General features: G+C 47.5%; 2 protein-coding genes across 3 annotated transcripts in view; one reads left to right on the top strand and one right to left on the bottom strand.

Moving 5' to 3' along the window:
• Positions 1-9,304, bottom strand: PRDX6 (peroxiredoxin 6). The gene is made up of 5 exons (XM_086842315.1): positions 9,090-9,304; positions 7,476-7,632; positions 3,166-3,312; positions 2,135-2,281; positions 1-610 (listed from the first exon to the last, which is right to left on the bottom strand). The coding sequence occupies exons 1-5, from the start codon at positions 9,179-9,181 to the stop codon at positions 479-481; spliced, it is 675 nt and encodes a 224-aa protein (XP_086698441.1). The 5' UTR covers positions 9,182-9,304; the 3' UTR covers positions 1-478.
• The window catches only part of TADA1 (transcriptional adaptor 1), a 27,440-nt gene continuing 19,361 nt past the window's right edge, over positions 9,192-17,270 (top strand). The window contains exons 1-4 of one of the 2 annotated variants that reach the window (XM_023931830.2): positions 9,192-9,426; positions 10,123-10,214; positions 11,245-11,310; positions 17,049-17,146. In XM_023931830.2, coding sequence (XP_023787598.1) covers positions 9,353-9,426; positions 10,123-10,214; positions 11,245-11,310; positions 17,049-17,146 — 330 coding nt within the window. In that variant the 5' untranslated portion in view covers positions 9,192-9,352. The remainder of the gene's footprint in view (positions 9,427-10,122; positions 10,215-11,244; positions 11,311-17,048; positions 17,147-17,270) is intronic. The other variant, XM_023931829.2, reaches the window with a different exon arrangement.

Raw genomic sequence — 17,270 nt, forward strand, 5'->3', positions numbered from 1 at the left:
TAGTACTGAAGGTCAGTTTATTTGCTCAATTCCCTCTTCCACAAAACCTGAAAACAATCACCTTCCAGCAAGAGATGAGAAAGCAGTTAAGAAGTGAGAGATTTGGCTCTGCAGCTCCTCCCCTACTCATGGGACCAAAGGTTAGATGGCTGCTCTGAGAGGCACACAGCAGCTTGGAGCCCCCAAAGCTCCCTGTCCCAGCAGGACACCCCTCCTCAGCACAGCCCTGGGAAAAGCTTGGCTGGGAACACACGGGACAGACACCAGAGCAGGAGCCCCAGAGTCCCCAGTGCTCTGCTCATCTCGTCCTTGCCGGGCAGGAACGCAGCCGGGGTTAGCTCTGGGGGTGGAAGGGACAGGAGGGCTGGTTTAGTACCGCACCAGCAGCGTGACGGTGCCAGGCTGTGTCAGAGGGGCAGGAGCCGGGCTCAGGAAGGCTCTGGCGTCCCAGCAGGACGGACAGACGGACAGACAGCCCTCACTCTGGCTGCGGGGTGTAGCGCAGGTACTTCTTGCCCGACGGGAGCTCCTTGGTGAAGATTCCTTTGGGGAAGAGCTTCTTGGCTTCCTCGTCAGGTAAGGTGGGCACCACCATGACGCTGTCACCGGGCTGGGGACAAATGGGGACAAGTGGGGACGGTGAGGAGCGGGCAGGGACGGACACAGGTGGCACTGCCCTTGTCCCCAGGCATGTCCCCAGGTGCCAGCAGTGAGGGCACAGGGGGAGCTACACCAGGAGATATGGGAGGTGTCCAGAGGGAGAGCTGTGCCATCTGCCAGCCCTGCCAATGGCATCCCACAGCCACAGCACTCCTGTGGGAACAGCAAGGAGCTCCACTATTCTAGCCCATATATAAACAAATATTATTAACATCATATATAATTATAAAAATACAATAATATATCAGATATTATAAATATGCCAACAATATTAAATATAATATTTATTTCATATATTAATAATATATTATTAATATTATTAATTAATAATAATTAATATTATTAATTAATATTATTAATAATATTATCATTACATAATAATGTAATATATTGATATCATATTATAGCTTATGTTCCTGATTATGCTGATGCTCCACTATTCTAGCCTATTATTAAATAAAATATTATTAACATAATATATAATGATAAAAATAAAATAATATATCAGATATTATAAATATACCAATATTATTAAATATAATAAATATATATGTCATATATTGATAATGTAATACATTGATATCATATTATAGCTTATGTTCCCGATTATGCTGATGCTCCACTATTATAGCCTATATATAAATAAAATATTAATAACATAATATATAATAATAAATATATTTTATATATTATAATCTATAAATAATATTAAATATAATTATAATATATATTATATATTAAAACAATATATTAATATTCTATTATATATTATTTATATATATAAATATAAAATAGAAATATGATTTTATATTTATATAATATTATATTATAGCTTATGCTCCTGATTGTGCTTATGCTCTACTATTATAGCCTATACATTAATAAAATATTAATATCACATATAATAAATATAAAAATATATTAAATAGTACAGCATATACCTAATATATAATTATAATAAATCTAATATTATATTTTATATATTAATAATATATTGATATCATACTGTAGCTTATATAATTAATATTATATTATAGCTTATGCTCCTGATTATGCTTATGCTCCACTATTATAGCCTATATATTAATAAAATATTAATAATATATAATCATAATAAATATTATATTGCATTTATATATTAATAATATATTATATATAATAATAAATACATATTATATGTTAACAGAATATATTATAATTAATAGTCTATTATCACTTATATAATTAATATATTTATATTTTATATATAATAAATAAATATAATTTTATATTTATATAATATTATAATTAATATTATATTATAGCTTATGCTCCTGATTGTGCTTATGTTCCACTATTCACTGGAGCTTTAGCTGCAGGAAACAGGAACCTTCAGAGGCTCCAGCTGCTGCTTCCCCCACCCTCCAAGGGAGCCTGGCTGCTATTTCCATGCCTGTTTCCAGTGCCTGGCTGTGAGCTCTGCCCTGCTCCTCACCTTCCAGTCCACAGGGGTAGCGACCTTCTTGTAAGCTGTGAGCTGCAGGGAGTCCACCACTCTCAGGATCTCATCAAAGTTCCTCCCAGTGGTGGCTGGGTACAGGATAGAGAGCTTCAGCTTCTTATCCGGGCCAAAAACGAACACCTGAGCACAGGGAGACACAGTGTCAGGGGCTGGGCATGCTTGTCTGACTCCTGCTCAGCCCTGGTGCTCCTTCCTTTCCTGGGAGCTGCCTGATCACAGCTTTTGGGACAGGGGAGATGCCATGGAGGGGATCTAGAGAACAACTGATGCCCAGGGAATGTGGTTTTGCTCTGGGAGCTCTTGTGTTCAACTCCAGCTTGTTTTGCTACCTGTGCCCTTCTAGTGCAAGCACATGAGGGGAGAGGGAAAGTCCAGCAAACCAAGCACTGACAAAAATTACTTTGGGAGAGGCACAGCCAGGATCAGTGGGTTGCCATGGCACTGTTGCCTCGAGAGGCTGCCTGGAACAGAGGCTTTAAAGGAATAAAGCAGGTATTTATTAAAAAGCCTTTTAAAGAATACACCTTGAGCAGTACAAGAGCCTGGCTAAGGCTACACCCAAGATGAACTCTGAGTCACGAGTTTTCACACTTTTATAAGTTTTGGTCCATTTACACAGTGGGTAAATTACTAAATTACAACTCCAGGTGATGCAGTCCCATCCTCCCAGATGGCTCTCCTCAATTTGCTGTTATTTGTGCTTTTTGGGGCTGGAGCTGCAGCAGTGTCCTTGGTTGTGGGGCTGGAAAAGGATTGTTGTGTGTGCCTGAGCTGTGAGGAGAACTGGCTGACACTTCATATGAAGTTCAGAGTTACTAATGCACTACAGAACCTGGGAAATACAAAAGCCAGAACTTCAGGCACCAACACAACCCATGGCTGCAGGCCAAGGAAGTCATGGCAGCTCCTGAGGACAGCCATGCCCATGCAGGTACACCACCCCAGAGCCCAGGGCAGGATGGCAGGCCATGGTTCTGCACTGGTGCTGTGGGACAGGCACTCACCACGCGAGCGGTCAGGGGCATCCCGTCCTTGTCCAGCTCGTCGGGGTCCAGCATGCCCAGCTTGACGGCCAGCTCCCGGTTCTTGTCAGCAATGATGGGGAAGGGCAGCTTCTCTGCAGGCTGTTCCCCGTTGTAGGCGTTGATGTCCTGCAGAGACAAAGCCGTGGGGTGTTCCTGTGGCACCACCACAGACAGAGGCCAGGCAGGAACAGGAGCTGCATCCAGGAGCTCCCGCCTCGCTTGGCTGGAGGTCTCAGGCTGGGACAGCACAGCTGGGTGCTCATGGACTTCCATGAAGTTTCCAGAAACCTTTCCACAAACCTTTGTGCCAGGCTGGGCTGTGCCTTGTTCTTGGAGGTCAGTTCTTAGGCTATCTGTGCTCAGAGCCCGTGGAACAGCTGCTTTGCCTGGGCACAGAGCAGCAGGGAATTCCTGCCCGTGTCAGTGACAGAGAGGTTTAACCACCTTTCACTGAGAGCTGTGTCCCTCTCCCAGCTCTCTCCCAGCACGGGATCTAGCACTGCTGACAGATGTGTTGGAGTCACAGCTGAACTGCTCTGTGCTCCTAAGGAATCGTTTCTCTAGTGGCAGAGCAAACCAGCAGCCCTGCAGCTCACAAAGAAAGGTCCCAGGTCTTGTGGAAAGGGACCAATTCAGGAGTCACTCGCACCTTACTTAATTAAAGGCTCTCAAAAAACTAAAGTGGAAACCTGAGTGCAGGTGCTGGGACACTTCTCACTCCCTTCTGAGCCACGCCTGGCACAGAAGAGAAAACCATCCCCCTCCACAGCCCTGCAGGCTCTCCCTTGTGAACATGGTTTATGAGGTTCCTCCCTGTACTAGTCCAAACTGGACCTGCTTCACAAATACAAAAAAAAAAAAGTATTTTGAGCATCTCCAAACCTGGTCTGGACTCGACCAGAGCATTTAAATTACCCCTGGGTTCTGCAGTACCGCTCTCAGAGGTCACCCTGAGCCCCAGCAGCGCTGGGAGGAGCCTGCTCAGAGGAGGCAGCACAGGCAGAGCAGCTGCCAGCATCAGAGCAAGTAGAATTCCTGCCCCAGAACAGGGCAGCCTGTTCCTTCCACCCTTTTCATGCTACAAGGAGACAAAACTGACTGCAATGCTGCTGTGAGCCTGCCTTGCTGTGCTGCATTATCAGCTCAGCTGATAACCTCAGTGTACACATCTCTGCCTTCTGGGGGGGAGCAGGATGGGCCCTGCTCAGAGGGAATTCAGGGAGGGCAGGGATGGAAATTGCTGCCCCTTGGCTCTGCTCAGAGCAAACCAACACCAACAGAGCCCCCTGTGGCTGCTGGTGCTGACAAAAGGGGCTGTAGCCCTGCCCCAGCTGCTCAGGATGCTGCAAACAGGTCAAGTGGTGCACACGTGGCCAAATGTTTCCTTTCCAGCTCCTCTCTTTGCTTGTTTTCTCCCCAGGCCTTTCTGTGTCACCACAGCTCTGCAAAGAGCAGCCACTGATCTTGGCTGGGTTGTGGTCAGGATGGCCTTGGAAGGAAGCAAAGAATGGCTTCTGTTGTCCTGCAAACCTGCCTTGTCAGAGCAGAGCAGGGAAGGAAAGCAGAGCTGGAGAGTTCAGCTGAGGAGAAATGGCTGAGGAGAAAGACCACAGATGGACATCAGCAAATGAGACCCACCCAGCCCTCTCTTTAGAGCAGGGGCTGGAGGATGAAGAGAGTTTCTGAGAAGCAGTATCTGAATCCTATGGGCTGTAACTCGTTCCAAAATGCACGTAATTTCATGACATGGGGAGCTCTAGAGAACAGCCTCACAAACCACACTCTGTGTTGCAATAAAACACCTTCCCTAGTCACTCATTTTCTTTCCACAGTCCAAGCTGAAACCAGACATCACCAGAGTGATTTATTCACCACCAGCTCCCCGAGGTGCAGCTATCAGTGGCCATGGAGAGCACTGAAACCTCTGGCATGCACAGCTTGTGCCAGCCAGGGCTGCTCCAGGAGCTCAGCCATTCATCCAGCCCTTGGAGAAGCAGCAACCTCCTGACTGGGGAGCTTGGGATCAACCCCTGGCTGAGCTACACTTCCCATTCCTGGAGCAAGGCTCTGTTTTTCGGCTAGGGATGGCTAAGAATAGCTGTGACATCTCTGGCTGGAAAGCTCAGCTGCACAAAGGGACACGAGGATTATTGGCTGCACTCCATCCCCACCTTTCCAGGCCCTGTCTGCCCACTGAAATTTGGCAGCAAAGCAAGCAGAAGTTCCTTCCTTGTTCCATGCAGGATTTCAGCCAGCCCTCTTGCCCTCTTGTTTCCTTGCAGGCTGTGCTCCAGGTAAAATCAGCTTAGTGAAAAAGCAGAGGTGTGTTTGGGAACACTGCACAGAGGGTTCTGCCCTAAGTTTTGCTCACTCCTAGGACTTCTGAGTTCAATCCAGTGAAACACAGGCTGGTGGAACACTCCAGCCTTCTGTGGATTTGTCCTCACCAATTGGATCTTTTGCTCTGGAGGACTTCCACCTCTTTCTTTCTAACAGGTGCTGAGCTGACACTTCCAAACCTCTCCAAGGTTTCTCCCAGCCTCACAGAGAGCTCACCACAGTTTGAATCACTGCCCTCTCCGTGGTTTTTCTGGAAGGCTTTCATGCTCTGCCTCCCCTCAGCCAGCATCCAGAGGCTGTTCTGCAACTTCTCCTGGTTTCACCTGAGCTAGTGCTGAATAATTCCACAGGCTCAGCAGAATCAGCTCGTTGTTCATGGCTTTTTCAGATCCCCTGAGTCTGCTGAGCCCCTGCAGGCCCTGAGAGAGCTCAGCTCTTCCCACCCTTGACACAAGTTACTGCTTTCCTGCAAGAAACAGCCTGCCCTTCAATGCTGACCTCATTGGAAACTTGCTGCAAATTCAAAGCCTTTGCAGCAGTCAGCAACACCCTCACACTTCAGCTTTAGCCAGCCAGCAGGTAAGTCTCCTTACAGAAGCACAAAGCAAACTTTCTGTTATGTCTAATGACATGTAATTTGCTAATTTGACTGCTGGTTTCAGCCAGTTTGAGCAGCACAGAAACCTCATTTACTGGGATTTGCACATTGCTTTTCCCAGGCCCTTCTGAGGACATTGGCCATGCACCACGCAGGTACAAAGGTTGATTTAAGCAATAAGGCAATTAGTTAATTTCTAAAGCCACTCAGTCATGAAATAACGTCCAAGTGTAGAAATTTCTCACTTTTAATGCCTCTTATTGCACCTCTCATCCCTGGAAAATACGTGAGAACATTCCTAATTTTAAGAGCTAAGAGAGTGGTAGGTAATTCACCTAAGGATTTTCACTCATGGCCATTTCTGTCTCAAATACTCATTTTAGTATTACTCATTTTTGACCCCTACCACTTCAAGCCCTGGAACCATTCTCCCTGGCAGCACATACAGGCTGCTGCCTTTGAAATATTTCTTTAGCTTCTTGCATGTTCCTTCATCGAGTTATTCCACTCCCATCCTTTAACACTCCCTCACATTCATTTTTACATTTAATGTTCTCCTATCTCTGGTTTTATATTTAATGTATGTCTTATATTTAACATACCAATATTTATTAAATCATTAAATAAATCTTATTATTCTATTAACACTTATAAATAAATTTATAATTATACAATATATAATATACCACATAATAATTTATCATTTTAATAATTAAGAAATTAAATAAAAATATACCACATAACAATTATTTATCATTTTAATAATTAAGAAATTAAATAAAATTAAATCATTAAGACATAAATTATTAAAGTTATATTTCAATTTTTAATTATTTGTTAATATTAAATTTAATACTGATATTAATTTTAAATTAAATTATTGTAATTATTTTAATTTTTTACAATTATTTTTAATTTATGTATGTTATTTAACATATTATATTTAACATATCTCTCTGTCTGTCTTCTGTTTTCTCCTCCTTGCCCAAGCATGAACTGCAATTCCCTCCTCACTTCTGATGCCTCTTTTCCTTTTTTATTACAGAACTTCCAGAGGGTCTGGATTCCCCTGAGGCTCTGGCATCACCTCCACACGTTTTAACCCTTTCAGCGAGCGGTGGGACAGCAGTAACATTGTTTTCCTCTTGCACCAAAGCTCACAGAGCACCCTGGACTTTGTGGGGTGCTCCATGAAGATGGAGAAGACTTTCCCCATTCCTGCTCTGAACTTCAGCACCGCCACGCTTTGGGGTGTGCCACACGTGCCTCCAAACCTGCCTGGGCTTTTCCTGTGCTCTCTGCAGTGAGGCAGCAGCACGAGCTGCCCCTGAAGCCTCCCCAGAGCCCGTACCTTGCACCAGGAGAGGTGGTCCTGCACGCTGTCGATGGAGAGCGCGATCATCTTCACGTTGCGCTTGCTGAACTCCGGCGCCAGCTTGGCCGCCCGGCCCAGCTCCGTGGTGCACACGGGGGTGAAGTCCCGCGGGTGGGAGAACAGGATGCCCCACCTGAAAAGGGAGGGAGGGAGCTGCTGTGAAGGTGAGGGGTCCTCCTGGTTTGTGCTGCAGATGAAAAGCTGTGCAGGCTGCACGGCGTGGGGTGCGGGAACAGCTCGTCTCTCTGCTAAGGATGTGCTGGCAATTCTTCCTTCCCTATCACCAGGAACCTCCCTGAGATAAGCCCTGCTCTGGGAAACTCCCTGCACTTGGTTCCCCACTCTCCCTCTGGGAGATCCTGTAGGATCCTGGAGATCCTGTAGGATCCTACAGGAGATGCTGGAATAGCCCGTGGTTTTTGACACGGAGGTGAACATGTGTGAGGAAGTTTGGGGGAGCCACGTGCACGCTGTAGCTCAGAGACCCCAGGTGTGAGGGGATGCAGGTACCAGCCAGGTTATTGCGGGGATGGCCACTGACCCAGGAGCTGGCCACCACCCCCTACACCTCATCTCCACGAGGGGACACACACATGCACATCATACAACTCAAAAGAACGGGACAGGACCAAGCCTCAACCCAGCTGCACCTCATGAAAAGGTAAGAATTAATCAACTAGCAGGAGAGGCCAAAACTTAAAATCACTTTGTGGCTTCTCTTAAAATGACACAGCCACCTCGATTTTTTGCCCAGAGCTTGGCAGCAATGGATTTTGGAGTCTTTAGAGCAGGTAAATACCAATCCTACACTTCACAGGTGCGCAGAGAAAAGCAGCAGGACGGGATGGAGAAAAAAGCCTCTCAGGGGCTAAAGCAAAGCCACCCTCAGCGCTTGGAATTCCCTGCCAGAGACTTGTTGCAGCATTTCTCAGCTCAGATCGCACAGATCTTCCTGCACCGACCTTCAGCCGGCTCCCAGCAGCACAGCAGAGGGGGAAAGCCCTGCCTGAGAGATTTGGGAATGCGGCTGGAGGGACCGAGTGCGGCTCCAAACCGAGGAGAAAGGCGCCACGTGTGTCACCAGGCCAGCCCCCGAAGGCCTGAAGCTCGGAGGGTTCTTTTTTCCCCCCCCCTTTGCTCACGATGCCGACAGAAGGGGCCGATTCCAGCCCGCCAAGCGCTGCCGGGAGCGGAGAATGGTGGGGGATGCTGCCCGAAGGCTCCCCAGCCCCAGCAGGACCGGAGCCCCTTGTCCCCGCACACCTTGGCACCCCCGGCATGGCCGTGACAGCCGAGCTGGCCCCCGGGCCCGGCCCGGCCTTCGGGCCCGGCCTGGCTCTGCCTCCTCCCTCAGGGCTCTGCTCGCCCCCCGGGGGTGATGGGGACTCCCCACCGCGCTCCCCGCCAGTCCCGCCGTGTCCGGCCCCGTTCCCACGAGAAATCCCCGCATTTTGGAGCCAACCCCGGGAGCCGTGTGACACGGGAGCGGCCCGTGAGGAAGGAGCGCGGTGAGCGGTGCCGCTCCGTCCCTGCTCCCCGGTATCCCGGGCATCCCAGCCCCCTGCCCCCGCCGCATCCCCGAGCGCTCACGAGTCTCCCAGGAAATCGTGGAAGCGGATGCGGCCCTGCGTGGTGTCCGCCTCGAAGTTGGGCGCTTCATCCCCCAGCAGCAGTCCCGGCATGTCTGCAGCTCCCGGTGCAATTCCCGGTGCAATTCCCGCTGCAATCCCCGGTGCAGCTCCCGGTGCAACTCCCGGAGCCGCCGCCGCCCCCTCTGCGCCTGCGCGCCGCCACCGCCCCCTGCGCGGCCACGTGAGCGGCGGGCACGTGACGGCTCTGAGGCGGCGGCGGTGATGGCGACCTACGTGAGCGAGCTGGAGGCGGCCAAGAAGAGCCTCAGCGAGGCGCTGGGCGAGAACGTGAAGCAGTGAGTGCCCTCAGGGAGCGCGGGCTGCGGGGCTGGGCCGGGGCTGAGCGCTGCGAGACCCTCTCGGCCCCTCCCGTTTCTGCTGTGTCTGTGTCAAAGCTCGGCGCTGCTGCCCGGTGTGGGAACGGCGCTTCTCCTCCTCTACACCGCACCGTGATGCCTTCAGAGGCGACCTAGAACAGGGGTACAGAGAGTTAAAGGAATAAAGTAGGAATTTATTAAAAGGCCTTCAGAGGATGCACCTTGGGCAGTGCAAGAGCCTGGCCAAAGCTACGCCCAAGATGAGCTCCGAGGCACCAGTTTTCACATTTTTATAAGTTTTTTTCTGTTTCCGTATTGGGGTTCATTGTCCCATTCCAGCTGCAGGTGATGCAGTCCCATCCTCCCAGATTGCTCTCCTCCATTCGCTGCTGGTTGTGCTTTTTGGGGCTGGAGCTGCAGCGGTGTCCTTGGTTGTGGGGCTGGAAAAGGATTGTTGTGTGTGCCTGAGCTGTGAGGAGAACTGGCTGACACTTCATATGGAGCTCAGAGTTACCAGTGCACTACAGAACCTGGGAAATACGAAAGCCAGAACTTGAGGCATCACCCAGAGGTGCTCAGTGCTCTGGCTGACACAGTGGTGGTGCCAGGTTGATCTGGGTGGTCTCGGAGGTCTTTTCCAGCCGCACTCATTCTGTGTCCCCTGCTCTTCCCGAGGTACTGGGCCAACCTGAAGCTCTGGTTCAAGCAGAAGATCAGTAAGGAGGAGTTTGACCTGGAAGCGCGCAGGCTTCTCACGCAAGACAATGGTAAAATAACCCCTGGTGTTTCCCTGCCAGGCCTGGGAAGCTCCTCCAGGCTCTGCGGTGCTTGTCAGGGAAACAGCGGAGGCCGGGGCTCCGGCAGCAGTGGGGTTAAAATGGTGGGAGGTGCCTGGACCTGTATGGGGAAGTCCCTGTGTAACCTCGGCGATTTGTAGTTGTGTTAAAATGTGTTAAAAATGTAAAACGCGCTGATCGAGCAACCAAAAAGCCCTATTTTTTTTTATGTCACTGTGGAGACATAATCCTTTGTGTACTTTTCCTTTGGTGGTAGCTGAAGTAGGGGAGGGAGGCCTGGATTCACCTGGGTGCTTTTGCAGCGTGCAGGTCCTTCCTGGCCTTTGGGAGTGCTGGAGGGTGAGATTCCTCCATCCTTGCTCCTCGGTGTGTCTGCAAACGTGGCTGGGTGTTGCTGAGCTCCTCGTGGGGGCTCTGGCTTCGTGATCTCTGTAGGGAAGGGCAGGGAGTTTTTTGGTGCTCAGACTCCAAAGAGGATCCTGTAACCCTCTGATCCTGCCTCTGAAGTTGTTTTCACTTTCTCTCATGCACAATTCCTCCATGTTCCAGAAAACCTCTGCAATGAAGTCCTGTTTTATTAGAACCCATCTGAGTTGTCTTCATCTGTGTGGGGCTGGTTCTCATTTTGGTGGATTTTCTAGCAAAACCAAAAGCGCTGCAGTGGGGGGTGCCTGCATGGCAAGAGGTTCAGCTGCTCCTTTGGCTGCCTGAATACACCAGACTTGTCAAGTAGCTGTAACACACAGGAATAACAACAGTGTGTGTAACACTGAGAGGTGACCCAGTTGTCTCCCTGCTGTGTGTAGTGTCTTTTGTGGTGATGTCACAGTGGTAAATTCTCAGCCCAGTAGAAGAAAACTCTCAAAAAAACCTAAATTGAAAATGAATACAACAGTGGGAAAGCTTAGGGAGCTACTTTAGGATGGCTTTGAGGGGGTGCCTCTGGGTACTGATGAGCTGCTAATGAGCTCTCTGTCTGTCTGTCTCTCTCTCTCCACAGTCCACTCTCACAACGATTTCCTCCTGGCTATTCTCACCCGGTGCCAGATCTTGGTTTCTGCCCCAGGTGAGTCCTGAGAAGCCTCATTAAACACTTGGTGTAGCGCTGTGCCTGCCACTGGTGTGTTTGGGGTGTGTGTGCACAGCACCCCGATGTTCTCAGCCTTAATATTCATGGGGTTTTTTTTGCCACACAGGTAAAAATGTAGCCAAATAGTGTTTCAGCTGATTTCAGTAGAGATCCTTCTGTGACCAAGCTGTGTGTGCTTAGTTAGAGGCTGATGCTGGATTGCTGCCTGTGATAATCTGGGTTGATTTCTGGATTAGGTGTCTGATGCAACTTTCTCTTTGATGTGCTTTGCTTACCTCTTTCTCCTCTGAATTTTGCTCCTGGTCATTGTGGAGAGCTGAGTATTCCTGACTGATCTTGATTTTAAGTACATATCTGATAGAAAAGTGCTTACAGGGAGCCTCGGTTGAGCTATGACAAATTAACCCAGTCGTCTGCAGATAGTTAAAATATTAACTTTGTGAGCATCTAGAATAACATTTTAACTTTGTGAGTGTCTAGAATGTGCTTTGTTTGGTCTCCAAAAGACCTCTCAACCCAAAGATGTGGTAGCAAAGGCAACTGAGCTGCAATTCAAGATGTGGAGCTGCTGTGTAGGAAGGGAGAGAAAATTGTTACAGCTGACATGGGCTGAGAGACAAGACTTTTAAGAGAATACCTGTTGTAGCTAGAGGAAATAGTGCCTACAAAATTCATGCATGCCCACAGGTTTTTGTGTTGGAGCTGGTCCTTAACTCTACCAGCTGTGCTAATTAATTGTTAATTGCCCCCACCTCCAAACTTGGTTTGTTTGCTCTTGATTGAACTTCAAAAAACACCTTGTGTGTCCTAGACTTGTTCCCTTTAGGGGTCTGGACTCATCTAAATCCAAAGGTTTTTGTCTCAATCTTCTGCTCCTTGCTTTTAACTTTGGGTAATTAATTACAGCTGGATTTTAAAAAGAGCACACAGGAACAGTGATTTCCCTTGATTATCACCTGAATCTAATTGAGGAGGGGGAGGGACTCAGTGCCTGCTCTCTGAGCTCAGCAGTGAGGTGCTGTGAGTGTTGGGCTGGGGTTCACAGCTTCTGAGAGGCAGTGGTCAGGCTAGAATCTCTTGCCATGTGGCTGAGGTTTGGGTTTGTTATTCCTGTGTGCACGCTCTGGGCTCAGCTCTGAATGGCATTTGTCTCTTTGTCCAGTCTCTTTGTGCCACTTAGTCATGGCATGCATCTGTCTGGTCAGGATTTGTCAGCAAACCCTCCCAGGTGTCCCTTTTTGAAGGCTGTTCAGGATGGTGTTGAAGGCAGGAGCCTCAGCACAGAGCAGGGTGCTGCTCCATAGGTGCTTTCCATAAGCTCATTATTATTTCCTGCCTGACCTTCTTGAATTTCAACTCCCTGGAGGTTTTCTCTTGTTCCATTGCAGCTGCTCTTTCCAGAGCTCTCAAGAACCCTGGTTCAGCAGTCAGTGGTGAGCCAGCTGGCCAGGATCCTTTCCCAGTGCTGGTCACCTCCAGGGATTTTAGGCGAGCTTTGGCTAGCTCTGTGTCCTCAGATTGCAGAAGCCAGCTTGAAATAAGTCAGTTTAATCATGGCTGTGTGCTCTTAAAGATGTGGTTTGGTGCTCTGGAGCTCACAGTGCATTCTGCTAGTCCCTTCTAAGGTTCAGTTTTGCTGTCCACAGATTAGTGCAGAGTCTCCCAATGATCTGGGAGCTGATCTGTGCTGAGGTAACTCTTTCTGAGCCACTGACTGGTAGAGATCTCTTGCAGGCAAGATCTCACTATCAGCTGTGTGTGGTGTAGGGTGGTACATGCAAGCCCAGGAAAATGCAGTATGAGTGCTAGAAAATACTAGCTGTTAACATCTAGATTTCTTTTTCTTTCCGCTAGATGCCAGTCTGACACCTGCTAGGTTTTTTTTTGTTGTAGTTTGTTTGTTTTTTTCTTATCTCTCTTTTTTTTTCTTTTGTTTTCTCTATATAAGAATGGAAAGCTAGCAGGCTTTTGTTTCAACCACTGTCTTTTGGGTGGAAGGTGTTTACTTCATGATTCATGGAAATGAGTGACTTTAAAGAAGTGTTTTTGAGGCACTTGGCATGCCATCACAAGGGTTTACTGATGCATGTACTTTCCACCTTGCTGTGAGAAACAAGGGGAAAGAACCATTCTTAAAATGTTATTCTGTATTTAAAAAAGTAATCGTGTGGTAAAATTGTACTTGATGTTGTATTGCATCAGAATAAGAGCCCTTGGGGAAGGTATTTGTCAGGAGTGAGTATAACACATGTTGAACCATGCAGACAAACCCGTCTGACCCCAGCTGTAGTAGTGTTTTCACCTGGGATTTAGGGGTGAATGGTGCATGTCACCCTTTTTGAGGATTCTTTGTATTTCCCCCTCTCATCTGCTCAGGCTGTTGGTCACCCAAACAACTTCAAATCTCAGTTCCTCAGCCTCTGTGGCACGGGACATTGATTAGTGGTGCAGAGGGAGGGAGCTGTGTTGTCTGTTCTGATGTGAAGGATGAGCATGTTGGGGTCAGCTCTCCTGGCTGTGTCCCCTCTCAATGGGGTGGAGTGAGGAGGAACAAATCCCTCAACTCTGTGCTCTGCAGGAATGAAAACATCCCAGTGTTACCAACACTGCTCTTGGCACACATCCAAAGCATCATCCTGTGCAAGCTACTATGAAAAATTAACCCTCTTCCACCCCAAACCAGCATGCTGGGATTTCTTTATTCCCCAAAAATTTCATCAAAAATTTCATCAAGAGGAACTCTGGTTTAAATCCTTTCTTAATCTTGCATGGGCTTGCTCACTGAGCTGACCTTGTTTGTTGGACAGTTGCAAGCACTCAGGGTAGCAAGGTTAATGAGTTAATTTGTACCTTGCTTGAACTGTTCCCTCCTTTCTTAGCTAAAATGTTAGCACTAAAACTGAGACAACTGCAAACACTTGAGTTAGTGATGTAAGGATTTAATTTATTTAGTAGTAGTGTGGAGCCAATTAAGAGATGATTCAGCGAATTAGAGCTCATGTGGAATAACAGGAGCATTTGAGTTCATCAGGTTTGTCCACAGGCTTTGCTTAGAGGGCTTTCAGATGTGAGATTGGCTCAGGTTGCTTGTGTTTGCTTCTCTCTAGGGAACTGAGAAGTGAGGAAAAGTAAGAAAATGGGAGTGTGAGTCTTTGGCAGAGTCAGCAGAATATGTGACCAAAACCCTTGCTCCTGCAAGAAGATTAGAACAAACAACCCCCTCCAAAATGAATATCAAGTAAACAGGCATGGGAAATGTGTGTTTTCTCTCTGGCTGCTGCTTTCTGTGGTGACTTTCCCTGCATCTTTGTCCTTTCCTCACGTAGCACATCAGGCAGACCTGGCAGGCTCTGTCTGGACTGGCTGGTGCCACCACGATGGTGCCATGCAGAGATGTGTCAGCTCCTAGAAAAATGGTTTTTATCTCTTGCTGATCTTTGAAGGCAGAGCAGCAGCAGCCACTGCTGTGGCTTGTTAAGGTCTGATTCCTTTGCCAGCAAGATTAAATAAAAGCTGCAGACATCTCTGAAGTTTCATGCCTGAGCCAACCCAGCCTTGTCATTTGTGGCCAGGACGGCAAGTACTGGTTTTCTTAGAATGCTAGAGGGAAATTTTGCTTTCTTCATCTAGTGCAAGTCAGGGTTGGTAATATGAAAACCTGGAAAAGGAACCAAAAATTCTGCTATGGGCTCATTATAGTGGGGAATAGGAGATTGTATCTCCCCTTTTCCTTGTTTCAAGCTGATTTGGCTAAGTTCTTGTTAAATGTGCACGTTGAGATTCAATTAAGTTGCATCTTTCAGATCTATTGTCAAAGCCTAAAAATTTAGTTTCCGTTTAATTTAAAATTTAAAAATTATTATTTTTCTTAAAAAAGCTATTTTAAGAACTCAGACTTAGCTGTAACCTATTATATCTGCAGAACATTGTCAGAGAAAAGAGTGTTTGCAATTTCCATCTCCATCCATTGCACTTTTTCTGGTCACAAATGAGGCTGTGAAGGAGCTGTGTAATACTTGATGTGGTTCTCCACATTATTAGGGCCTCTCCTGTGATGTATTGATGGGTAGTGACACCATCCTTACAGTTTCTGGGGAGATTTTATTTTTTAGCTTTTAATTTATTTCATTGACCAGTGGATTTTGACAACAGGGTTTGTAGGCTATGGGTTCCCACCTCTCTAATAGGATGGAGCTAGACTTCTTGGTCAGCTTTTTTTAAAAAAAAATTTAGGGGGAATGTGCCCTCTCTGTGTGTGGGGGTTGCTTCTAATTCCTTATTAGCAGCTGAAATGCAGAAATTTCACCTGAATCCTTTACTTGAGCCTGATCCTGATAGAAATTTTTTTTCTATAGCAGAGGACACGGTGCTTGTGCTCCAGCTGTGAATGTGGGGAGCTCCCCCAAGCCAAGGACTTCTAGACAGCCTCATTCCTTACAAACAGGACTGTGCTATAACTCTTTTGTGAATTCCTGACTACAGCAAATTAAACATACTTCATTCTTGACTTCAGCAAATTAAGCATAGTTGGGCCAGCCAGAGATAAACCCATAGATTGGTGTGAAGATGGTGAGACAGGAGAGAACCACAGCTGGGTGTGGGTCAGTGCTCAGTGAGGCTCAATGCTGAGATGTGGAATGGCTGCTGTCACTTCTTGTCCCTGTCTGGAGGAAATGGCACATTCTGGCTGAGCTGTGGCCAGGGAATGTCCAAGACATTGCTGTGCTGTCAGAATTGCCTTCAGGGTGAGTTGTCCAAGCTCCCTGGAGGTGGGGCACGCTCAGGGCATGCTCTGCTCCGGAGGAAAAGGACACTCACTCGAGTGCCAAACCAGGGGAGGAGGGTGCTGGAGGCACACAGCAGGGGCTGCTCTGTAGCCACGAGGGGGCTGCCCAGTCTCTGAGTTGCATTTGTTCCCTGCCAGCAAGCACACACACACATCCAATGCACTGCTGTCCTAAGCCAGTGTTCCCAATGTTCTTGAAGGAATTAATTGCTCAAACATGCTGGAAACCTGCCAGCAGGAAATTTGCTAGGCTGGCTGTCCTTGCCAAGAGCTGTGTGATTATCAGGATGTGGTTTGGACTGCTGTAGGTGTAGCTGTCAGACAGCATTTCGTGGACTTTTGAGCTGATGATGTGACCAAATGTATTTATTTATTGGTACCAAACAGGAACCTCTTTTTCAGCTATTTGTTTACATTAGTGACATCCTGTTCCTGGGCTCAGTGGCCTCTGCAGTTCTTCCCCCCCTCCTTCTCTTCAGTGTAACAGAACAATCAGCTGTGATGTTTAATAAGGATCTGTGACAAAGCTTGCTGAAGCTGAAGGAGAACTGGGGAGTCAGACTGCTCAATTCACATGGTTTTAGCGTCTGGCCTGATCCAGGAGTGGTTGAGAGGAGAACCCACCTCCAGGCAAGCTCTTACCTTCCTGATGGAATAAATGGTTTGTTCCTTCCTTTAGGATTTTCTCACAGGCTGTGCATCTCTCTCTCCTTTCACCATGGGTTTTGTGTGGTGTGTGGGCAGAAATTGCTACATAAGTCATGGGTGCTGTGAGTGAGTCAAAGTAGCAAGGGGCTGCCAAAAGTGTTTTCCCCTTAAAAGACCTTCCTTTGTTCCATGGCTGTTGATCAGCAACACCAACTGAGTGGTTTTGTTTGGTTGTTGTTTTATTTTGTTTTGGTTTTGTTTCTTTCTTTTCAATTTGTAGAAGGTGCTGGATCCCTGCCATGGCCAGGTGGCTCTGCAACTAAACCTGGAAAACCTAAAGGGAAGAAAAAGATTTCTTCTGTTCGCCAAAAGTTTGATGTAAGTGTCTGTGGCCCTCTTTACACATCTGCCAAATTCCTAAAACAAGTAATTTACCATTTATTTATTTATTCAGGCACTCTCTTCAACAGGCAGGGTTTGACAAGGTGCAAAGTGCCCTTTT

The sequence above is a fragment of the Cyanistes caeruleus genome, chromosome 9, assembly GCF_971803275.1.
Source record: "Cyanistes caeruleus chromosome 9, bCyaCae1.hap1.1, whole genome shotgun sequence".
NCBI classification, from domain to species: Eukaryota; Metazoa; Chordata; class Aves; order Passeriformes; family Paridae; genus Cyanistes; species Cyanistes caeruleus.

What these genes read in the sequence shown, in the direction of transcription:
- PRDX6 (XM_086842315.1), bottom strand. Translation starts at nt 9,181, where the DNA reads ATGCCGGGACTGCTGCTGGGGGATGAAGCGCCCAACTTCGAGGCGGAC. An exon ending in ACCACCTCTCCTGGTGCAAG is followed by an intron (nt 3,313 to 7,475) that starts GTACGGGCTCTG and finishes TTGTCTCTGCAG; the next exon opens with GACATCAACGCCTACAACGG. An exon ending in TGCCCCTGACCGCTCGCGTG is followed by an intron (nt 2,282 to 3,165) that starts GTGAGTGCCTGT and finishes CCCTGTGCTCAG; the next exon opens with GTGTTCGTTTTTGGCCCGGA.